Source organism: Mastigoproctus giganteus, chromosome 10 (genome assembly GCF_048544385.1).
Source record: "Mastigoproctus giganteus isolate SK-2022 chromosome 10, ASM4854438v1, whole genome shotgun sequence".
Lineage (NCBI taxonomy): Eukaryota > Metazoa > Arthropoda > Arachnida > Uropygi > Thelyphonidae > Mastigoproctus > Mastigoproctus giganteus.
The window spans coordinates 216,658,819-216,680,602 of NC_143584.1; the positions used below are offsets into that span (position 1 = coordinate 216,658,819).

Here is a 21,784-nt window from a genome sequence, read left to right on the forward strand (position 1 = left end):
ATTTGGTCCACATTTTATCCTTTGCTCTTTTGATTTAAGACATTATTTAGTATGAAAGTAAAAATGACCTTTCATATTACATTATTTTGAATTAAATCATGTCAGAGCAGTGCATTTCTCTGCTAACGTTGCTTTTTAGTATACTGTCATGAAAAAAGACTAGCCCTGAGAGTCACGATCATTCATTGTATCTTGTAAAACCATGGTCACACACTCTTTTGGCATGGTGCCTCCTTTTGATTCATAATTTTGCTGGCAGATCCCCAAACTAAAATATAATTTTGTTTCATTGTTCTCAATAGAAAAAATAATATAATAAATAAACAAAATATTTCTAACCTATCTTCAAAATTTGGCCTTACATTTCAAAGTATGTAGATTTAAAACAGAATTAAAAAATTTCTCTGCATGTCTGTATGCAATCTGCCTCGTGTATAATTGCTTATCTTGATTTCGAACGACACAGGAAATGCAAATCTAACAACTTTCCTTCTGGGCCAATGGGATGGAACTTTTTTTTATACCCTATATAATTCATTTGCGGGGCATAACGACAAAGTTCACATTCTTGCCAAGTTCCATAGGATGTCAGTTTGTTCATCACTGTTAAACTCATGGAATGTTAATTGCATTTCATTTGTCTGCCTATTTCATAGGAGTTTGTTCCTTATAGTTAAAACCATTCTGCATATTCATTTTGGATTTTGAAAGTTACTTGTATGGATCCTTATTAAGACATTCAAATTACTTCTTGTGGCCTAAGAATTTAATGGATAAAATTAAAATTATGATTTACATTGACATCCAAGGTCACAATCTGACTTGAGACCAGTTGAGTAGTTTTGAAAGTTTGTTTCACAAATTTAGGCTTGATTTTAGTAAGTGTGTATATGCACCTATAACATAAAATAAAACAAACTTCTTAAAATCTTGAAAAGTAGCATTTAGTTAATCTAAATGTAGAACAACTGATATTTTGTATGCTTGTCTTAATTTTTATAAATGAAACCAATATCAATTTTTGCATTTTATGAAAATGCTTCATTTTTACAATTTGGCAAGAATAACACTAAAAACAGGTTCTGATAATCGTTGTTGTTTTGTTGGTTGTAGAACTGATCGATGGAAAAGAATAACTCCAGATCTGTTTTACCCATTCTTATTTCTTGCCAAACCTCCAGATCTGTTTTACCCATTCTTATTTCTTGCCAAACTCAGCATTTTATGAATGGAAATTTCATATGGATGTTGCATACAGCTAGTTTATCTGTTTGCCAAAGCTAAACAATAGCTGGTTGTGTAGTCCTAGATTTGGAGAATGTGATGATGATATCAAGTTGAACTGCCTTTATCAACAGTTTATAACTGTGCTTTGTCTTACCATTTAATGTACAAAAGGAATTTGTGGGGAGCTATGTGAAAAGCCTTACTGAAGTTTAAATGTCATCATCATCCATTTTCAATCCACTGCAGGATGAAGAACTCTCCAGTTCCTTCTGTTTTGTGTAATGGCCATCCATTTACTACACACAAACTCATGAATTTCATCTGTCCATTGCCGTTATTGTCTTTCATAGTTTCTCTTAGCTATTCTTGGGTACCGTTCTGTTATTTTCTTAGTCCATCTGTCTTCGAGCTGTGTCCTGCCTAAGACCATTTTAGTTCTTTAGTTTTGATAAGAATGTCCTTTACTTGAGTTTGCTGCCTAATCCATGTGTTTCTCTTCTTATCTAACAGTCTGATTCCCAATATAATTTGCTCCATTCTTCGCTGTGTAGTTCTCAATTTCTCTTCCATTCTTTTGGTAAGTGCCCAAGTTTCACTTCCATAAGTCATGGTGGGGAGTATTTTTGGTTCATTATTTTACGTTTCAGATAAATTGGGATATTGCTCCTCAGTATGTGATTATATTTCCTGAATGCTATCCATCCATAATTTATTCTTCTCTTGACTTCCAGCCATTTATCATTATTACAGCTAATGACTTGTCCCAGATAAGTATATGACTCCGCCTTTTCAATTACTGCTCCTTCAATCATTATATCCCTTTCTGTGGCATGCTTGTTCATTATTACTTTTGTTTTAGCCATATTCATCTTTGGTCCAAAATCCTTACCGACTCTGCATAACTGATTAAGATTTTCCTCTAATTCTTTGGGATCGTGGCTTATGACCACAATGTCATTTGTAAATCGTAAATGGTTTAGGTACTCCCATTCACATCGATTCCTTTCTGCGATCAGTCTAATCTTCTGAAAGCTTTTTCAAGGGCAGCAGTAAACAATTTCAGAGATATTGTGTCTCCTTGTTGAACTCCTTTCTCAGTTTTAAATTTACTACTGTCTTTGTTTAGTCTAGTCTAATAAAGGAGGTAGCATTCTCATATATTTTCTTCAAAATCATAATATATGGGGTATCTATGCCTTGTCTTCCAATGCCCGAAACATTGCCTTATGCTGTATGGAGTCAAATGCCTTTTCATAATCCCAAATGCCAGACATAATGGTGTTTTATATTCATTTGCTTTCTCCATTAGCTGTGACATTAGGTGAACGTGATCCATAGTTGAGAATCCTGTCCTAAAGCCAGCTTGCTCTTTTGGTTGCTTCTCATCAAGTATTCTCTCTAATCTGTTAGTAATCACCCTTGTGAACAACTTGTAGATGTGTGATAACAAGCTAATTGGTCTGTAATTGTATAACTCTTTATAGTAGTCTTCTGCTATTTGAATTATGCCTTCTCTGCTATTTATAAGCACACCATCGCTATTCTTCAGTTTCAGTATCATTTGTCTTTCTGTATTACTGCTCATGGCTGCTGATTTAAATCCTTTGTTTTCCCTTAATGCTTGTTCTACTTTTCTTGTGTTAAATTTTCTTGTCTTCTCTGACCAAATACGGAGGATGCAGAAATGTCAGGGAATGACCACCGCATATCCCCAGAGCAATATGGCCTTAGTTGCTAATTCTCCTAAAAACCAAATAACAAACAAACATTGTCTTCTCTAAGTCTCTTCTAATGGCTTTTCATAACTCATTATACTCAATTTTCTCCTTGTCGGTGTTTTTCTTGCTCTTCATTTGTCGTCTTTGGTTCATCATGACAAGTGTTTCTTGACATATTTTTTCTTCTTTGGATTTCTTCTTTTTACCTATAGGTTTCTTGGACTTTATCACTTTCAGAAAGTTGTAATATTCATCGGCAATACCTTGGTCCTGAGCAGTCTGCAGAAGCTCAGACTTGTTCTTAAGTTCCGGTACATACTACTTTTTTCTCCTCTTCTGTTATCCCAAGGATCTTTGTATTATTTACTCGAGTCCGTTTTTTTTTTTTTTTTTCCTTTCCTTTCTTTTCTTACATCTCTGTCAAGTGTGCATCTTATCATTCTGTGATCACTTCCAACATTTACCTTGTCCGGGACAGTAACATCATTCACGATATATCTTCTGTTAGTGAGGATGAAGTCAATTTCATTAGTTGTTAATCCATTTGGGCTCTTCCATGCCATTTTCTGTTCACCCTTTTCTTGAAAAGGATGTTCATTACTGACATTCCTCGAAATTCTGCAGAGTCTAAATGTATTATGCCAATAATCATTCTGTGTTAAAATCTAACAAGCATTTTAATTAGTAAAATTAAATATTTTGCTAATTTTTTGATATTTTTTTTTAATTTGAAGTGATTGCTTAAAAATCAGCAGTCATTAAGTCAGAATTATTCTTTGCATTCAGTTCTTTTGCGACAAATTAGCTTATCAGATAAGTTAGGCATGATTCCCCTTTAGCAGACCACTTCTGTATCCACATCCTTAATCATGGCTTCCATGATTTTCCCTACCATTAAATTTATGATAATTAAAATTACAAGTCAGTTGGTAATTTTGCACTTGGAGAGACATTTGCACATCTCAAATCTGTTGGGATTTCACCTGGTTTACTTGTACCCATTTATAAATGATAGGAATTTGACAATCTATTATGCTTCCTGCTTTAATATCATTAGATAAATCCTATCAATTCATCATGGTTATTTTTTTTATTTATTTGTAATAACTTCCCTTTCAGTACATTCAGTGATAACACAGTCACTTAGTTATCTGTACCAGTAATATTGTCAAGTCTAAACGAATGTTTATATGTAAATATTGAAGCAGAAGAAGAAAATTATTTAGCTTAACAGCTGTCTGTTTATGGTTTATCAGTGATGGGGCATTCCAAAGCTGCAATTCTTGACTGGATTCAAACCAAGGAAGTACATGGACTTGGAAAGATGCCACATATATTTGAAATATTCTTATCACCATACCTACAGCATTCAGTGCTATTATCCCCTTGAACGTTGTTATTTTTGATACATCAATGCAAGAAAACCTGTGTACCATAATACTTTGGTACACTTGAACGTTGAGAGAGCACAAATGGGGGGAACAAATTGTTACTCTGTTGATATGGTGTTATAATCCATTTTAGTTTTAAATTCTTTGGGAAATATTGGTGGTTTTTGTCACCTAGTAAGTGTATTCCCTGCTGTGGGTTGATATTGTTACTCTGTCATAGGTGTATCAATTTTTTTTTTTTTTTTTACAACAGCATTCAATAAAATAATTCATTATATTGGTGACAGGCATATTGTATGCAGTAACCTGATAAAGAAATTGGGCCTTATAACCAGAAACTTCTCTCATGCTGTGAAATGTTCCTTGGTTGGTATATGGATACATTGTTATAAAAACTAAAAACTAACTTTTCAAATAGTTTTGCAGAAGATTTAAAAAGTCCCTTTTTTATGCCATTTTGTTGTTTTCACATGAGGATCCTACCTTGGATGGAGGGATCACTGAATATAACATCTGAAATAACTTTGCATTCATCTTGAATGGGCGCCTCCGTGGGCAGGAGCAGCAGCACGTAGCACGCGCTTCTTGATTAGACCGGGGTTTGAGCCCGTGACCACCAAATGCTGAGGATGCGGAAAGGTCAGGGAATGACCACTGCATATCCCCAGAGCAATATGGCCTTGGTTGGTAATGCTCCTAAAAAAAAACAAATAACAACATCTTGAATGGCTTCCCTCAGATCTTTCATTATGCATCCCTGGATTTATAAACAACAGTGTGTCCCTAACAGATGATGTCTAAGGGTATGAACCTGCAGAAAGCTGATTGCTTGCTTACCAGTAACCAGCACCCATAAACAGATTAAATGAATCATGTAAGTTAATGGGAATGCATGTCAGAACTGGGTAACATCATTTGTGTGTATCTGCCTGCTTATTGGAATGCATTTTAGTTTAATTCTGCAGTGGTGGCATTCCAGTAGTGACAGATTGTAGTGCAGGACCTAACAGGTGATAACTGTCTTTTTTATTTCTGGAAAGTAGGTTGTGTGTGTGTGTGTGTGTGTGTTCCAATATTTCTTATTTTCTTAATAGATTCATACTTATTTTATTTAAAAATGCTGTTTTTTATACCTATTACATTCAAAAAACATTTTGGGCATAAAATATAAAGATAATTTAGTCTCATTTTAAAAACTTCAATGTGTGAAATTTAAAATGTGTATGTGTACATATTTTTGCATATTATATGTGTAGCTATTTTTTTTTTTTTTTTTTTAATCAGTTATTTCATTGCCTTTCAAATTTTGTGTTCTGTGACATATGCAAAACTTGAATGTTGTGCAAGTTGCTAACCCTCTGTTCCAAGTGAATATTGTCTTCTATGTTTTTGTTTATTATTCAAAAATAATCAATCTTGAAAAAATATCTCGGGTAGGATCATTAAAACCATTGGTGTGTATGGATCATATGGGAGAGTTCTATAAATAACCACAAACAGTAACTACAAACAAACAAATGTGATTCTGAGCTTTGTAGTTTCAACACCAGGCTGTTCTCACACTAACATTACTATGAGTCAAAAATAGAACAAATGTGATGGCATATGCCATGATAAAACTTCTCGTGCTGTAAATCTGGGGGAAAACTATGGCAAGTAAAAATTTGTCTATATTTAGAAAAATACAGATTCTATCTTTACTCAATGGTTAACAGCTTGTTAACAAATTGTTACTTTGAGAGGGACTTCACAAGGCTAATGAGGACACAGGGTTAAACTTTCTCGTGATTAAATTTTAAACATAGACATTGACATTTTAATTTCAAATATTTACATGAGTCACACAATATGGGATAAAAGAGACAACACTTAAATAGGAATACTGAACTACGGGAAAGTGCTTGACAAGAGAGAGGGAAAAAAAAGTTTTACTTTTTATTTTATTATCTTAATGTAACAGTTAATGTTTCTTCCAGTACTACTGGCACTTAGATGTTTTTTGCCAGTTGATGTTCAGCCCTTTTTTAAAATTTAAAACTTTCTAAAAAAAGTATAAAGGGTGTAACAATTAAACTATCATATTACAAAGTTACATAATGAAAAATAGAGGGTTTTTTTTTTTTTTTTTTTCCATTAAGTAGAATTTGGGGGGGGGGGGGCTATACAGCTCGTATTTGTATTTAGCGCCGTTAGCATTATTTGCAGTATTTCTTATACATAGTATAAGAATTATTACATCATTAAACATTTCAATTCATTCTAATGAAAATTAGAATGAATTGAAATGTATTGAAAAAAATCATTGTTCTTTTAATTAATTAAATGATAATATTTGAATTTGTCTAAATTTATAGTTATAGGAGGATCTTGGAGTATGCAAAGGTATTCCTGATATCCCCATGTAATTGAGAATTTGCATGAGTTGCAATTCCCCTTCACAGAAAGCTTGTAACTTTGGTGAACTATAAACCATGTACAGTTGTGCCTCCGTATCCACTGATTCAGTTACTCTCATATCCAGTACCATGCTTCCCTTTATTTTTTACAATGTCTGGTTTGGTCACCAACATTATAATGATTCTTTAGAGATTTAATGGATGCACCATTTTCAAACTTTTGAATAATTTCAAGTTTTTGTTTAATTTGAAAGCACAACTCTTGCGTTTGCCCATCATTTTCGTGATTTCTAAACAAAAAAAAATTCCAACATCCCTGACATAAATAACGAAACAAGTTGTCCTTTTGTGGTGTGACAGAACATGACAATCGACATGATGCACTAAATCAAACTAAACATTTGGTCTCCTTTTTTTTTTTTTTTTTTTTTTTTTTTTTTGAGAGGTGTGAAGACAGCAGGGATTGCAAGATTATAGGTACACTAATCCTCCCAATGACGACTTATAGTGCTGGTTCTTGTCGCTTATTTACGACTTGCAAAACATCTGTTTATACCTCTTCTAGTTATTACTTGAATTTTATGATTTCTGTGGTTTTTTTTTTTTTTTTGGTTTTTTTTAATTTGGAGTCTTGAGGTGTCCCGGTAAATCGAGAGTCTGCTGTACTTTATTATCGTATTTAATGTTGGTAATGTCTTGCTGTGTGTTTAATTTATCAATTAAACACACAGCAAGTACATATCAATATATGTACATACATATTATACATATGTATGTACAAGAAAATTACGTTATGTATGGGGTCTGCAGTTTCAGCCATCCACAGTAGGTCTTGGAACTTATTCCCTGCAGATACGGGAGGTGGGTCTTACTGTATATGTATACTTTATTTGTTTAAATTGAATGTGCATAAATCTTAAAAGTAAAGTTAAAAGGGATCCATCCTCATAAAGGGGAGGCTATGTTCATGCTAAAGACACGTTGTCATCCTTATTAATCCATAAAGTATCATTTACTTCAAGTAAAGAATTCTTTCTTGTCCAAACAAAAAGATAATACTGGTTATCCATTATGCCATTATCTTCTCTGTCCCTCTCGTGCATTACCATTTGCTATTGCAAAACAGACAAGCTATAACTCCTAGTAACAAACATAATTATTAATCGGGGAGCTCATCACTTATGAGCATGGTCATATACTTTGGAACACAACTTTATACACATTCTTTTTTTTTTTATATGCATTAAAAAAAAAAAAAAAAAATCCGTGAGCTATAATTCCTCATTTGAATCAAAACATGAAAACATATGTGTACATTCCCCTCAATTCACACACAGTGATTGGCAAATTTTATAACTGTATACCCTTTATGCAAATGTAACTTCTCAGTAGTGACAATAGGTTCTGATCAACCTTCTCTCTTTGTGTACTAAGTAAGCAGGTTAATGTGGGTTCCAGACCTGTAAAAACTTATCAGGACCATCCTAGTGTTATATACCTGCCAACTTTTCTGGCTTCCCACATTTACAAAAATGTGTTTTTTGGAAATGTGGAAGTGTTTACTTTTTTTTTCCAGATTTCAGTGTAGTATAGTTTGTGATATTTATTTTACATAATCATTTATTTTTTCCATAATTATATGCTGTCTTCCAAATACAGAACTCTTGAATTTATTGGTGTGGACTTCAGAGTTATCAAGTTGCCTGTGCCCATCTTTAGCAGAGAATACTTCATTATGCCAAGCATATGAAATCTTTTATAGTTTACCTTTGTTGATTAGGCAGTAGTAATGCTGATAAGTACAGCTTACATAAGGACTTGCTTATTTTTCTGCTAGTGTGTTCAGTGTCAGGTATCTACTCCAAAATAAATTTTTCTGGTGCTTATGCAAAGTTTAGAAGTAATTCATGACTCATCAGATGGATATTTCAGCCATTACTGCAGTATAAGGTTAGCAGTGGTGCAAAATATGCTTGTGGAGCAGATAGAATTCTATTTTGTGATATAATATCTAATGTTGTTTTGTTCATCCTTATTCCTCACAGTATTGCAGATTGAATGTTTTTAGTTTTGTCAAAAGTAATGGGATGGAATTCAGATTGTCTATGTTATATAAAATATTACTCTGTTTCACATTTAAAGTTCAAAAGATCCTTTCCATGAACAGATTTATTTTTATCCACTTCAGAATTGCATACTGTATAGGGACGATGGAGAATTTACATACCTATCTTGTGTTACAAACTACTGTTTGGTTGGCATTAAATACTGTATTTCTAAACAGCCCAAATTAGTAATATGAGAAAATAGTAAAATTGCTGATTGGTACAATCTGTTGCAACTGTTTCTACATATCTCAGAAATTGCAATATTATTGGAAAGCGTGCAGAAAATGGAAATGAAAAATATGATTTCTTAGCATAGGTGCTGTCATCTTTTTAACATCACTGCATGCATATGCTCAGTAGGAAAGAGAATACCAATAAATGTGCTTGAGAGAGAAAATACTTTTGCATTATTGGATCAAAAGAATTTTAAAAAAAAAAACATAAAACTGAAAATAAAATACAGAATAAAGTGTATCTTCGTTAATTCAGTAGCAGATCATTCAAAATGTTTTATTTTCCTTGCTGTGATAGTCATGCAGCTTGACAAAGTGTGTATTAATACAAGCACCACATTGTTTATAATTGTACATACCTTCTAAACAGAGTATCCATATTTTGGGATATTATTTACTGTTTACTACTTGAAATCCACATGGGGGTGACATTTCTCTCTTCTAGCACTACTATAATGTAGTGCTAATTACAGTATGTGAGTTGGTCATAAGGTGATTGTATGAACTGGTGATCAGTTCATTGTTAAAAAAAAAAAAAAAAAAATTGTTACTTTAGAGCAACTGAGAGAGAGAGCCCAGTGTGTAGGTACTGCTGGAAAAATGTATGTATAATTGAAATTGTGAAATTTTACCTTGGCCATGTGTATAAATTAAGACAAGTACTGTTTGGAAGAGATTAACCATGAAGCTGCTTTAGAAGCTTTTCTTTTGTTTTCAGTTTCAATTCTACTTTGCCAAGCCAAGTTAAACATAAATTTTATCATCATATACTTCCACATTTGAATTGAATAGTTTCAGTGTCCTGAAAATCTGATTTCGTTAAGCGTTATAAATTGGTATGTGATTCTGATGTCACATTGGGCAGTAGAGGGTTAAACAATAATTCATAATGGCGTGTACATTCTTATCAATTTCCAAAATATTTGATTTTTAATAATGTACTAATTGTCTTAGTACTAAAATGAAATAATTAAAACTCATCAGTGGTGCCTCCTTATCTGACATGTTTCAGTGAAACATCATATATTAATCAGTTTGGTTTAAAAATTTAAAATGCACAAAGTCGGGAAGATATTGAAGACAGTGGTAAACTTAAGTCTACTTATTGAATTAATGGCGTTAATCAGTCATACATGTGAGCTGCCTTGGTTTGGAACTGCAAATAAAAGTTACTTCCTTTTGAAAATTATAGCCTTTTCCCTCATAATATAGTGCAACCTCACATTGAAACAGCTGTAAATTGCTACATTTTGTTGTCCTTTCTTTTTTACCAAACCCCTCACCCATAATGTATTGAAGTAAATTTGCAAAATATCTTGCAGCCATGCTGTAAGCTTCTACTTTTAGTAGCCTGCCATCTCCCCACATTAACAACAGCTTTGCAGAGTCTAGACTCATAACTTTTAAACAAATGGATGTTAGATTCTGTGTAATTGCCTTTTCTAGTCCAGTCTGTATTGAAGGGATGACAGTCTAGTTTTTTGGTAGTATATATATGTATACTACCTTTCTTATTTACCAAACCCCTCACCCATAGTGTATTGAAGTAAATATTTGCAAAATCTCTTGCAGTCATGCTGTAAGCTTCTACTTTTAATAGCCTACCATCTCCCCACATTAACAACAACTTTGCAGAGTCTGGACTCGTAACTTTTAAACAAACGGACTTTAGATTCTGTGTAATTGTCTTTTCTAGTCCAGTCTGTATTGAGGGGATGACCACTCTAGTTTTTTGGTAGTATATATACTTATTGAAAGCCACATGGAACTGTGAAAGTACTAGTTAAATCATTTTATAATAATACAATGAGAATGTGCTCTTCCTTATCTGGTTGGTTGGAATTGTGTTTGCAAATGTACATGTGATATTGGGTTAGTTTTATCCTGACTCATAGGGAGAATATTTTATGTTCCGTGTTAATATCATGGAAGGAAGATATGAAATTGGGTTTAGTAATGTGTTATCCTTTGCTTGTTTTGATATCATAATATTAAGTGCATGCAGGTGCTTTAAAATTAGCAGTGATTAATTCCATTTCAACCTAAACACTGCTTACACCAATCTTCACTACATTGTTGTTTTATTTATTTATTGTTATTTTTAATTTAATTTAATTTAATTTTTGTTAATTTTTCTGTGAATATATTGCACTCCATAAGTAATGTCATTCATCTTGGCAGTTCAAAATAATTCCTAATCAGCAAATTTAGCTGCCTCCAAAAAACTTCATTTGTTTTATTGCTTTAAATATAAAATGAAAGGGAGACTCCATTTCCACTTGAAAAAATTGAGTTTATTTTTGTGCAGTTGTCAATCATATACTATTCTATATCTAGTACAATGATTTTCTAGAATGACTGTTATGAGCTACACATCTGGATCACCTGCCTGATCCCATCATTAGGCCAAAAATGGGAACTGTCATAAAATTGCAAGTTAAACCACATTAAACGTATATTAATATATGATTGACACCTGCACAATTTTCATGTGGGTGGAATCACTGTGCAAAATGGTGAAGCTGTTGATATGAGATTTTCTGGTTACGTAAATTAACATAAAATGATAACAGACTGCACCTTGTTGACGATGAATAGATGAAGATATACTAACATCAAGAGAAGCCTCTTGGTGTTAATTTACTTGTAACAGGTTTAATTTGCAATTTATTTATCAATGTTCCGACATAGTATTTGCATGAAAGCTAAATTTAATTTGAATTTTTGATTTCGTCTAGAATTAAACTCCTGTTTTTGTGTGGTTGATGGGATTGTGTACTTGATCTGGAAACATAGCCAGTAACAATTAATTTATAAATTTATTGTACCAGGTGTGTGGTAAGATATACGTGACAATTATACAAAAATAAACTGAATTTTTTTCACATGGAAATATGGTTTCCCCTTTCATTTTATATTTACATTGTATATTCTGTATAATATCCTTTACTTTATATTATTTACTTCTGCTATGTTTGTATCTTGTGTGAATGGAATGGATAAGGAGCAGCATATTTTAAAAAAAAAAAGTGCACATAAAGTACAGAGAAACACTGTTTATATTTTTGACAGTTGTGATTCTTTACGTAGTTCTCAGCATTTACTTCAAATAAAAACTTCTGCTTATGTTAATATCTTCTAAATTAGCCAGTGTTTGTTGCACAGTGGCATTTAAACTCTGTTGATTGTGTCCAGGTTGCATACATTGAGCTCCGTTAATTTCATAATTCATTTTCTACTTCAGAAGCCGTTCTCGCTCTCGTGGACGTTCAGCAAGTCGAAGTCATTCAGCAAGTAGAAGTCCGAATAGAAGCCAAAGATCCCATAGCCGTAGCAAATCTGGATCGCGCAGTCGTTGAGTATGTACTAAAACAGTAGTGTTATTCTTGTCTTGGGAGAAAGTTGGATTGCTTGCATGTAACTAACATATGTATAACTTAAAACTTGGCGATTATTCTTGTTACACATTTTATTAGAATTAATTAATATTGCAATATTATTTTTGAATGGCGTCTTGGGCAGTAATGTCATCTCGATAGACAAAAGTACACAACAGCATTGGAAGGCTTAAAATGATTTTTATTGTACACTTGGCTGACAAAATTGCAAAAGCAGAATTATTTTGGTTCCACTTTGCTAAAACAAATCTGCGATAACTGATTCGCAAAAAAACTAGTTCAAAAGTGCATGCAAACAATAAAAATAAATAAAAATAAGTTTATATTCCAGGAAAGAAGTTTACAGCTAGTCATTTTAGCCATTTTCATTAACTGTATTTTGTGGTTACTTGGATTTGGACCATGTACTTTGCACTGATCATTCAGTTACGTCAGGCCCTAAAAATCTGTTAAGGCCTACTAAGTAGATTGAAAACTACCTTTATTTACCATTCATTGCATAAGGCATCCGACTTTGAATCTTCTGATTCAAAGTCAGATGCCTTATGTTTGGATGACATAATTGATGTTTGGGATATGATTCCCAAATCAGCAGTTGAATTGCCACAATTTGGCTGCATTGGCAATAGGACCATCCAGGACTTAGTTTGAGCTGAATTATTACATTAGTAGAGACATACAGTGCAAAAAAGCAAGCTTATGCAGCATCAGCAAAAAAAAAAAAAACCTCCCATTTCACCCCCCCCCCCATTTGTTCCAAATGCCTGTCCAGCTCAGCCTTAAATTTATTTAGGCTATTAGCTTCCACAACAAAAGACGGAAGCCTATTCCACCAATCAACTACCTGCTGACTAAAGGCAAATTTCTGCACATCTATTCTACAACTATCTTTCCTCAATTTGAAATGGTGCCCCCTCAGGTTCTTAATCTGAGAAAGAGGAAGAATCCCACAGCATTCGGTGCCTCCGTAGCCAGGTGGGAAGGAGCAGCAGCAGTGCGTAGCACACGCTTCTTGATTAGACCGGGGTTCGAGCCTGTCACCACCAAATATGGAGGATGTGGAAAGGTCAAGGGAATAACCACCACATATTCCCGGAGCAATATGGCCTTAGTTGCTAATGCTCCTAAAAAAAAAAAAAAAAAACCCAAAATAACAAATAAAATAACCACAGCATTCAGCTTGCTCAACTCTGCTATCACTGCTAATTTTTATTATTTTGTACTTAATTTGTTGCTTTCTAGTAACCATAGCATGTCAAAAATAACAGTGAAGCAGAATAAACAGTATCTATTGTAGAGGTTTCATTGAATTGTATGCTGCTATTGTCTTTGTTACAGTTACCATTAAAATAAAATTCTCTACATTCAAACATGAATGTTATGTTTGTAAAAATAGATGGTATGCCAAATGCAGTTATAAAAAGTTTAAAAGTACATATAATTGTTTTGTTTTCTACATGTGGAAATCAAAATGCATTTAGCTTTGCTACTGTCGTAATCATGATACTTTTATTAATTGGGAAGTTGCATCGCTGTTGAATTCTGATTAGTTTTTTAGTATAAGGGTGCCGTTCTTTCCTACGAAATTAGTGTTTTTTTTTTTTTTTTTTTTTTTTGTTTTTTTTTTAATATATATATATATACATATATATATATATATATATATTTATTTATTTGAGGGCTATTATTGTTTGAATTGAAACAAACAAGGTAAGGGACAACGGTACTATGTAAGAGAACACGTAATTAAATTAATAGCCAGCAAAATATTTAAATATGGAATAGTAATAAACAAAAATAAACACCCTCTTCTAAGGAATAAAGGATAGGCATAATAAAAAACTAAGTAAATCGAAACATTTTATTAAAACATATTATTGAATTATTATTAAATTTGTTTTTATCTTGCACTTTTTTTCTTAATCCATTTGGTTACTGATATAACAGTAAAATTCCATTACAACGTGCTGTTTTTGCAAGTGCAACGAGTGTTCATTGTAAAAAAAACTATGTGGCGTGTCATTCTTATTTAACTTGCCAGAATGGGTTTTGTGATGCATTTCCCAGAATGGGTTTTGTGATGCATTTCCCAGTTATCCTGTGCCAAATAAATCGACATCTCATCTGGTGAAATGTTTCCATGACACAGGAGGTGTGGAGAACAGAAAATTTTCTGGTCAGCAATATTTGTCAGACTTTATTACACTCATTACACTCTCCATGGAAATCCCCAAGTAAATTTTTGCAGCAGAGTGGATTATCTAATGGAAGTTTACATAAGGCTACAAAGATACACAAAGCTCCGTCCAGACGTGTTCATGCAGGAATTCAAGGAATCTGATAGGGAAAAATAAATTTAATACTGTAGGCAATTTCACACTTCATTCAAGAGGGTGTTAAAATAATTTAGATGAAGTGTGGTTTCATCTGAGTGGCTATGTTAACACCCAAAACACTAGTCCATAAATGCAAAATCCATGTCTTTCACAAAAGACACATTGCATGCTTTGAAAGTTGGTGTATGGTGTGCTCTCTCAGTGGAAAGCTATTGGTTCCATTTTCTTCGATGATACAGTAATGCGGAACATTACCAGTAAATAATAACGGATTTCACATTCTTATTGGAATGCAATGAGCAATGCTGCTGGTTTCAGCAATATGGGACTACTGCTCATACAACAAATTCAAACAATGCAGATGTGCAAATTCTTTGGCGATCGCATCATTTCTAGAGAAACTTGCACCCCCTCTATCTCCAGACCCATCGCCACTGGATTTCTATCTGTGGGGATTTTTGAAAGAGAATGTACAAATGCTAGAACTAAAACAAAATAATGAGCATATCAAGCATCACCAAAGAAACTCTCCACCGAGTTACAAGCATGAGGAAAAGAGTAAATGCATGCATTGCTGAACAGGGCACACATTTCCAGCACTTATTTTATTATAATCCCCCCCCCCCCCCAACATAACATGTTTAAGGAATTGGAGTGTATACCTTTTTTGCTCAGCCCGATCTAAACCAGTCATTTCAAGCATGTGTAAAAATAATTTGTTGTACTGATTTTTTTAAAATCAGAAGTATTTTGTTCAACTTCCCATTAATATTTTTGGACCAAGAACTCCAAAAATATTTTTGGAGTTCTTGGTCAACTTCCCTTATTAATGGGAAGTTGACCAAGACATTCTGGCAAGTTAAATAAGAATGACATGCCGCATAGTTTTTTTTACAATGAACACTTTGTCACAAGTGTTACAAAATCATGTGACCTGTGCGGTTTCTTCGGTGCTGGTTTAATCACAGCTGTGTATTTGTTTATGCCAGTTGAACTGCCTTCAGTTACAATCACCGATAAATATTTCACTATGGTTGCATTGACTTTTCACTCGCCCTGTAGAAGAGGGAGAATGGATGTTTTAAAAGATATGGCAATAAAATTTAACATCACATCCTCTTCATTTTCCACAATTTTTTTTATGGTGATTATGCTCAGATCTCTCTCTGCCCTACACAGCACTCCTAGCAGGTGTTTGCAAAAAAAATATTTGTTAGTCTTGTGTGGTATTTATTTTTATGAAAACCCCAAACATGAGCAGTATTAAAACCCATAGTACTTAGTACCGTGCCTGGGTTGAAAATGACACTAACATGGCATAATGTTAGGGAAATAATTGCTATTTCATGGCATGCCACCATATTACAATAATGATATACAATCATTTCTAATGACCTGCTTCAACTTTGGTTGCTCCGAAACCAATACTTCCAAATTGTTGATGTGTAAACGTCGTTGGCGCACCTAAATTTCTGATAGTAGTAAAATGAATTTGTCATGATTTTGCACCACAGAAATGAAGTAATTTCTGTTTCATAACAAAGAAAAATGGAGTCAGGAGAGGAGATCGGTCAAAGGATCATGGGAGGTGATCTTGGATGTGCTCAGAGCTGGTATAAACCAGCTGGTTGCAGAAAAACCTTTATGATTTGGGGCATACCACTTAGGTGGCTTTGGGCCAACCATTGTTTTATTTGATATTCATTGCAGGTATGCCAGCTTAAACTGTATGTTGCATACCTCAATTTTCTTAAGTATTACATTTATTTTTCTGTATATTCCCTGGGTCTTTATATGTTTTCTCAGCTGCTGAACCAGAATTTGCTTCCCCTCCCTTTCCATAAAAGTCGCTGCCGGGCACACAGATGAAAATGCTGATTCAGGGTTGGAATCATACAGCAGGAGGGATGTAGCATGGCAGCCCACCCAAATTTTAAAATGACCTCACCGTAACAGGATGTTTATGATCTAGTGTAGTTGTACCGAAGAAAAATTATTTCTTTTTCTTCCAGCTTCACCCTTGCAGTTTGTGTATATCAGTATCTCTACATAATTAGCATGATGGATTTGTGTGTACCAGAAATCCATGAGAATCTCTCTCTCTTGTCAAAAAAAAATGATAATTTTTATGGTGGATGGTTGACACTTGAATTTCTCTTTTATCTGTGAATCCTTTGTGCCACTACTCAATACATTGCCTTTTTGACTAAAGTGCAATATCCAGGTCTTATATTCAGCAACAATGCACTCAATAAAAAATTATTGCACATGATTCACTCCATCCTAGATTGGCTCTTGATTCATATATAAGCACTGGCCTCCCTATGCAAGTTGGAAAAGGGTCCAGGTTCAAATCCAGTCATTTAAGGTCAGGAGTTTTTGTCCAGCAAGCAGGAAAATTGACTGTGGAACATAATTTACATGCATAATATGGTCTGAGTCAGTGGTTCCCAACCTTTTTGTGCCCAGGGGCACATTTGAGAGGTTATGGGAGAGTGCCGGGCACCATCCGCTGAACTTAGGCAAAGAGTAGCAAAATTAGTACAGAGAAAAATGCCACATTTTGCACTTATGTATGAACTGTAAAGTGTGAAAGAAAATAACATCATGGTATTGAAGAACATTCCATGCATAGTTGCATTCTTGCAAGCTTACTAGTAATGACTGGTAAGCAGTATTAACTCACTATCTGTGTAGTGCACATTGTGTGATATTAGCATCTCACCAGGAAGGCAACTACTGCTTATAAACACTGATATACATTAGCACATGGATTAAAAAGAAAAATTGTCACATTAGGGACACCTCATATACCTACATGTTTGTTACATATGCAATTTGCATGTGTTCCATGTTCAGTTTGGCTCTTCTGGACAAAAAATCTGAGTTTCTGGGGGGGATAAAACCTTGATATCCTTGCTTTGACACTGACTAATCAGCCATGGAGTGAAAAAAGCCTAATTTGTAGACTTGATTCAAACCTTGACCTTTTCCATTTGGTGTGGGGAGAACAGTGATTATAACCATTACGCTGCTTGCGAAGAGTTGACATACAACACAAGTTTATGCTCTTGTGTGTGCAGCCTTCATTATTTATTGACTTCCCATGGGCACTGGTCTGTCATTGATGTGCTGCCCAAACCCTCCTACAACAACACCTAGATTGTTTTTAGTGAAGTTAAAGCTTATTCCCAGCCTTGGCATATCTTAACTTCAAATCATTACTACCATTACCGACTATTTGTACATAGGCTGTCAGTGAATCTGTGATCTCTATTCAGGAACTCCATAACTCACTGCTGCTTCATATGTGCAGTGTTGAAATGCCCAGGATATTGGTAGTAGAATTTAAATTCTCATTTAATGCTGTTGAATTTATATGCACCATCACACAAGCAGAAAAATTTGGAGACTTTGATTTCAGAGTCGAACGACTAGATCCATGTAGAACTTTAACTTGTAAATATGTGATAAATTTTTATTTAATGGGCAGCTCATAAGCACTAGATAATTTAGTCTTTATGCATTTTGAACTAGGTTTTATTTCTTTTGTAGATCAGCCTCCCTGAAGTTAATGAAGATGTATAATCCCCAGCTCTAAATAAGTGAAACTATCTTCACAGTGATGTGCAGGTTGCTTAAATTTTTTTTTTGTTTGTGGTGTAAACTTCACTTCCATCTATTGTGGTTCATTGTGTAGATTAATTAAATCATTGCAAGGAAGGAACAGCTGTGAAACTTTAAAATATCTTTTCTTTGTAAAACGTAATCGTTACTCGGTGTTTCCCTGCGTGGTGTAAAATCGCAACTGAAGTAAAACTTTCATTTTCTTAAGACAATTTTAATCTAATGAGCAGTAATTTATCATATAAATTGTGCTGCATGCTCATTCCTATCTGTTTTTAATTGATAAGATTTACCTGTATTTTTTTATATAAAAGTGACATGAATGAACATAGACATTTAATGGAATAAAACTTTCTCTGTTCTGTGAGTGTGTTGTTTGTAACTCTTAACTCTTAACAATATATTAAAGCAGCCTCATTTTCATATTACTAATTAGTTAAACTTATGTTGGGGAAAATTTTCCAGTTTTTTTTTTTTTTTTCCCTCTACTGGGGATCATTCTTGTATACACAACTCCTCAGGTCCTATACTAATATTATATATTAAACAGCTTGTGAATTGTGAGAGCTTACTGTATTCACTCTTTTAGTACGTATTGAGAAACTGAATGAAAAAAATATCTACATGGGCTGTTCAATAAAGAATGATATATATTTATTTATTATTTTTTTTTTTTTTTCACATCAATTTGTGGTTGAGTCGCATCTGCAAGCTGTGCTATATGGAAGCATTCACCATTAGCCTCTTTTTAACATGTTTTCTTGAGGTGGAAACAATTTGAGAGCAGCATACTCTTCCTCATGTGTCACGTCCATTGTTATGTAGGTGAAACTGAACAAGCCTAAACTTGACCAACTGCCAAGGTCACACTGCAGTTGCTGTGTGATACAAGATGTATTTGTTTTGATTGCAGTCTCTAGGGTTCCCCCTATGTGCTGCAATAACATCTGAAAGGCAAAGCCAAGGCCAGCAAGTGTAGGTAGGTAGGTAGGTAGATAGGAGTGCTGGCAACTTTGCAGCCAGGGGACACTTGCCACAAGGAGGCCCACCAGGGATTACATTCCAGGAGGTGATGCGTAGGGGAGAATTCTGAAAACCCCAATAATAGGAGCAGGAAGATAGCTTGAGAAGTACGGGAAACGGGGAGGGAAGGAAAGAAATATAAAGAAAGGCATCCCTGGAAGATGAAGAGAGAAGATCATAAACTAAAAGAAAAGCAACATATTACGTCTTACAAAATACAGTCCTGAAAAAAGGAAGGACGAGTTTCTTCCATGATGCACGAAGGGTCCTCTGTGTCACTCCCTCCCAGACAGTTTTAATGAAGGAAATGGCGTGAAGAATATTGAACTCGGTCTTCCAGAAATCCTTCAGTGTCTTATCAGAAGAATGAGTCACGTCGAAAAGCTGAAAACAAAGTCTTGGTGTAAAGTTTTTTAAAACAGGCAATTACTGCTTGATCCATGGGTTGGATCAGTGATGTGGCATTTGGAGGCAAAAACTGAACTTTGATGAAATCAAAGTCAATTTCAAGAATGTTTGCCAAGTCTTAGGGGTGGGCACTAGCATTGTCAAAAATCAGCAGTGCTTTCAAAGGTAAATTGTCAGTGAGGAATTTTTTTACTCTCGGGGCAAACTCCTCAAAAATCCAATCTTTGAAGACTTTCTGGTCTACCCAGGCTTTTGCATTGTATCTCCACATCACTGGCAGTTTGGACTTGATGATTTTCTTTCCAAAGCAGCGAGGATTTTTAGAGTGGTAAACGAGAAGTGGCTTTACTTTAAAATCTCCGCTTGCATTTGCTGCCAATAACAAGGTAAGCCTATCTTTCATAGGCTTATGTCCTGGGAGTGTCACTTCTTCTTGTGTGATGTATGTTCGATTTGGTAAGCACTTCCAAAATAACCCAGTTTCATCCCCATTAAAAATTTGCTGCGGCAAGTAGCTTTCCTTCATGATTACATCTTCAAATTTTTGAAGATTTAATCAATTATGAATTGCTTAATATTAAGCATATTGTAGTTTATACAAGCATATTAACACAAATATGTAGGTTTATACTTATATTATTTTTTTCTCTAACATTTCTTTTGTTTTTGAATATCTTTTTATCAAGAATTTAAAAAAAATAGGAGATAGATTTAACTCATCACTGATATAAAGTGTTTATTATTCAATGAGTTTCCACGTCACTGATATAGCAAGTACAGGTGGTGCTTCGCAATTCGACAGTCGGATTTCGTGGGCCGGCACAAACGCTACATGTTATTGCACGATAGAATTCTTTGCTGGACTACGTAGCTGCGTTTAACGTTACTAAATAGCACTAAATAGTGACGGTTGATTCATACATTTTAACCAATGGTATTAAAGAGCGGGAGTAACATTTAACGAATGATAGATAAAGCGGGAATAGATCCTACAATCGTTCAGCTACATTAGCCACCCTCAAAGATAGCTACAGGCAGGTATGCCGTCAGTTCTTCCTCAGTTACGAGACATTATCTCGTTAATAATCGTAGTCTGGGTTCACGTTTGCTCGAGTTGTTTGTGCTAATTTATAATTCTGCATTTCTCATAAAGTAAAAAATTTTGTGCTTTGGCAGTTATTTATTTTTTGAATGAAATTTGATAATGAGGCCAAAGAGAAGTGAACAGCGGAGTAATTCAGGAAAGAAATACACTTGGTTGCGCATAGAAAAGAAGAAAGAAATTATAGATAAATTGCAGAAAGGTAGAACAATTACAGATGTAGCTCAAGAGTATGGCGTCCCTAGATCAACCGTGGCAACAAAGAGAAGATTATAGGTGCTAGGGTGTTTGCTGGAGCAATGAAAATTTCTGACAGAAACAGATCTTTAATCAATGAAGAAGTGGAAAAGCTGCTTCTTACTTGGATTAGAGAAAGACAGATGAAAAGAGATCCAGGAACTCAGGCAATGATCTGTGAGAAGGATAGGTTAATTTTTGAAGAATTGCAGAAGAAAATTCCAGGATGTATCTCAGATCAAACTGATGAAGTCAAGGCAAGTCGTTGGTGGTTTCACAGATTCAAAGGTAGAACCACTGCTTATGTACCATTCTAGAAATCCTCATGCATTTAAAGGCATCAATAAAACCACCCTACCTGTGCATTTCTGATCGAACTAGAGAGCATGGATTACAATATATCTCTTTGAGGATTGGTTTAAATGCTTCATTCCCGAGGTTGAAAAATTAAAGATGAGGTTCCTTTCAAGAATTTGCTTCTATTAGATAATGCTGGATTTCCTATGCATCTAGATGATTTCAATTCAATCGTGAGAGTCATATTTCTACCGCTAAACATGACTTCACTCATCCAATTTTT

General features: G+C 34.3%; 1 protein-coding gene across 3 annotated transcripts in view; it reads left to right on the top strand.

Moving 5' to 3' along the window:
• LOC150079909 (serine/arginine-rich splicing factor 7-like) overlaps positions 1 to 18,801 on the top strand; it is a 43,376-nt gene extending 24,575 nt beyond the window's left edge. For 2 of the 3 annotated variants that reach the window (XM_090382358.1, XM_090382357.1), the window contains exons 4-5: positions 12,318 to 12,432; positions 18,363 to 18,801. In XM_090382358.1, coding sequence (XP_090238484.1) covers positions 12,318 to 12,432 — 115 coding nt within the window. In that variant the 3' untranslated portion in view covers positions 18,363 to 18,801. Of the gene's footprint in view, positions 1 to 12,317; positions 12,433 to 18,362 lie in introns of those variants that run through there. The other variant, XR_016547510.1, reaches the window with a different exon arrangement.
• Positions 18,802 to 21,784: the final 2,983 nt, after the last annotated feature.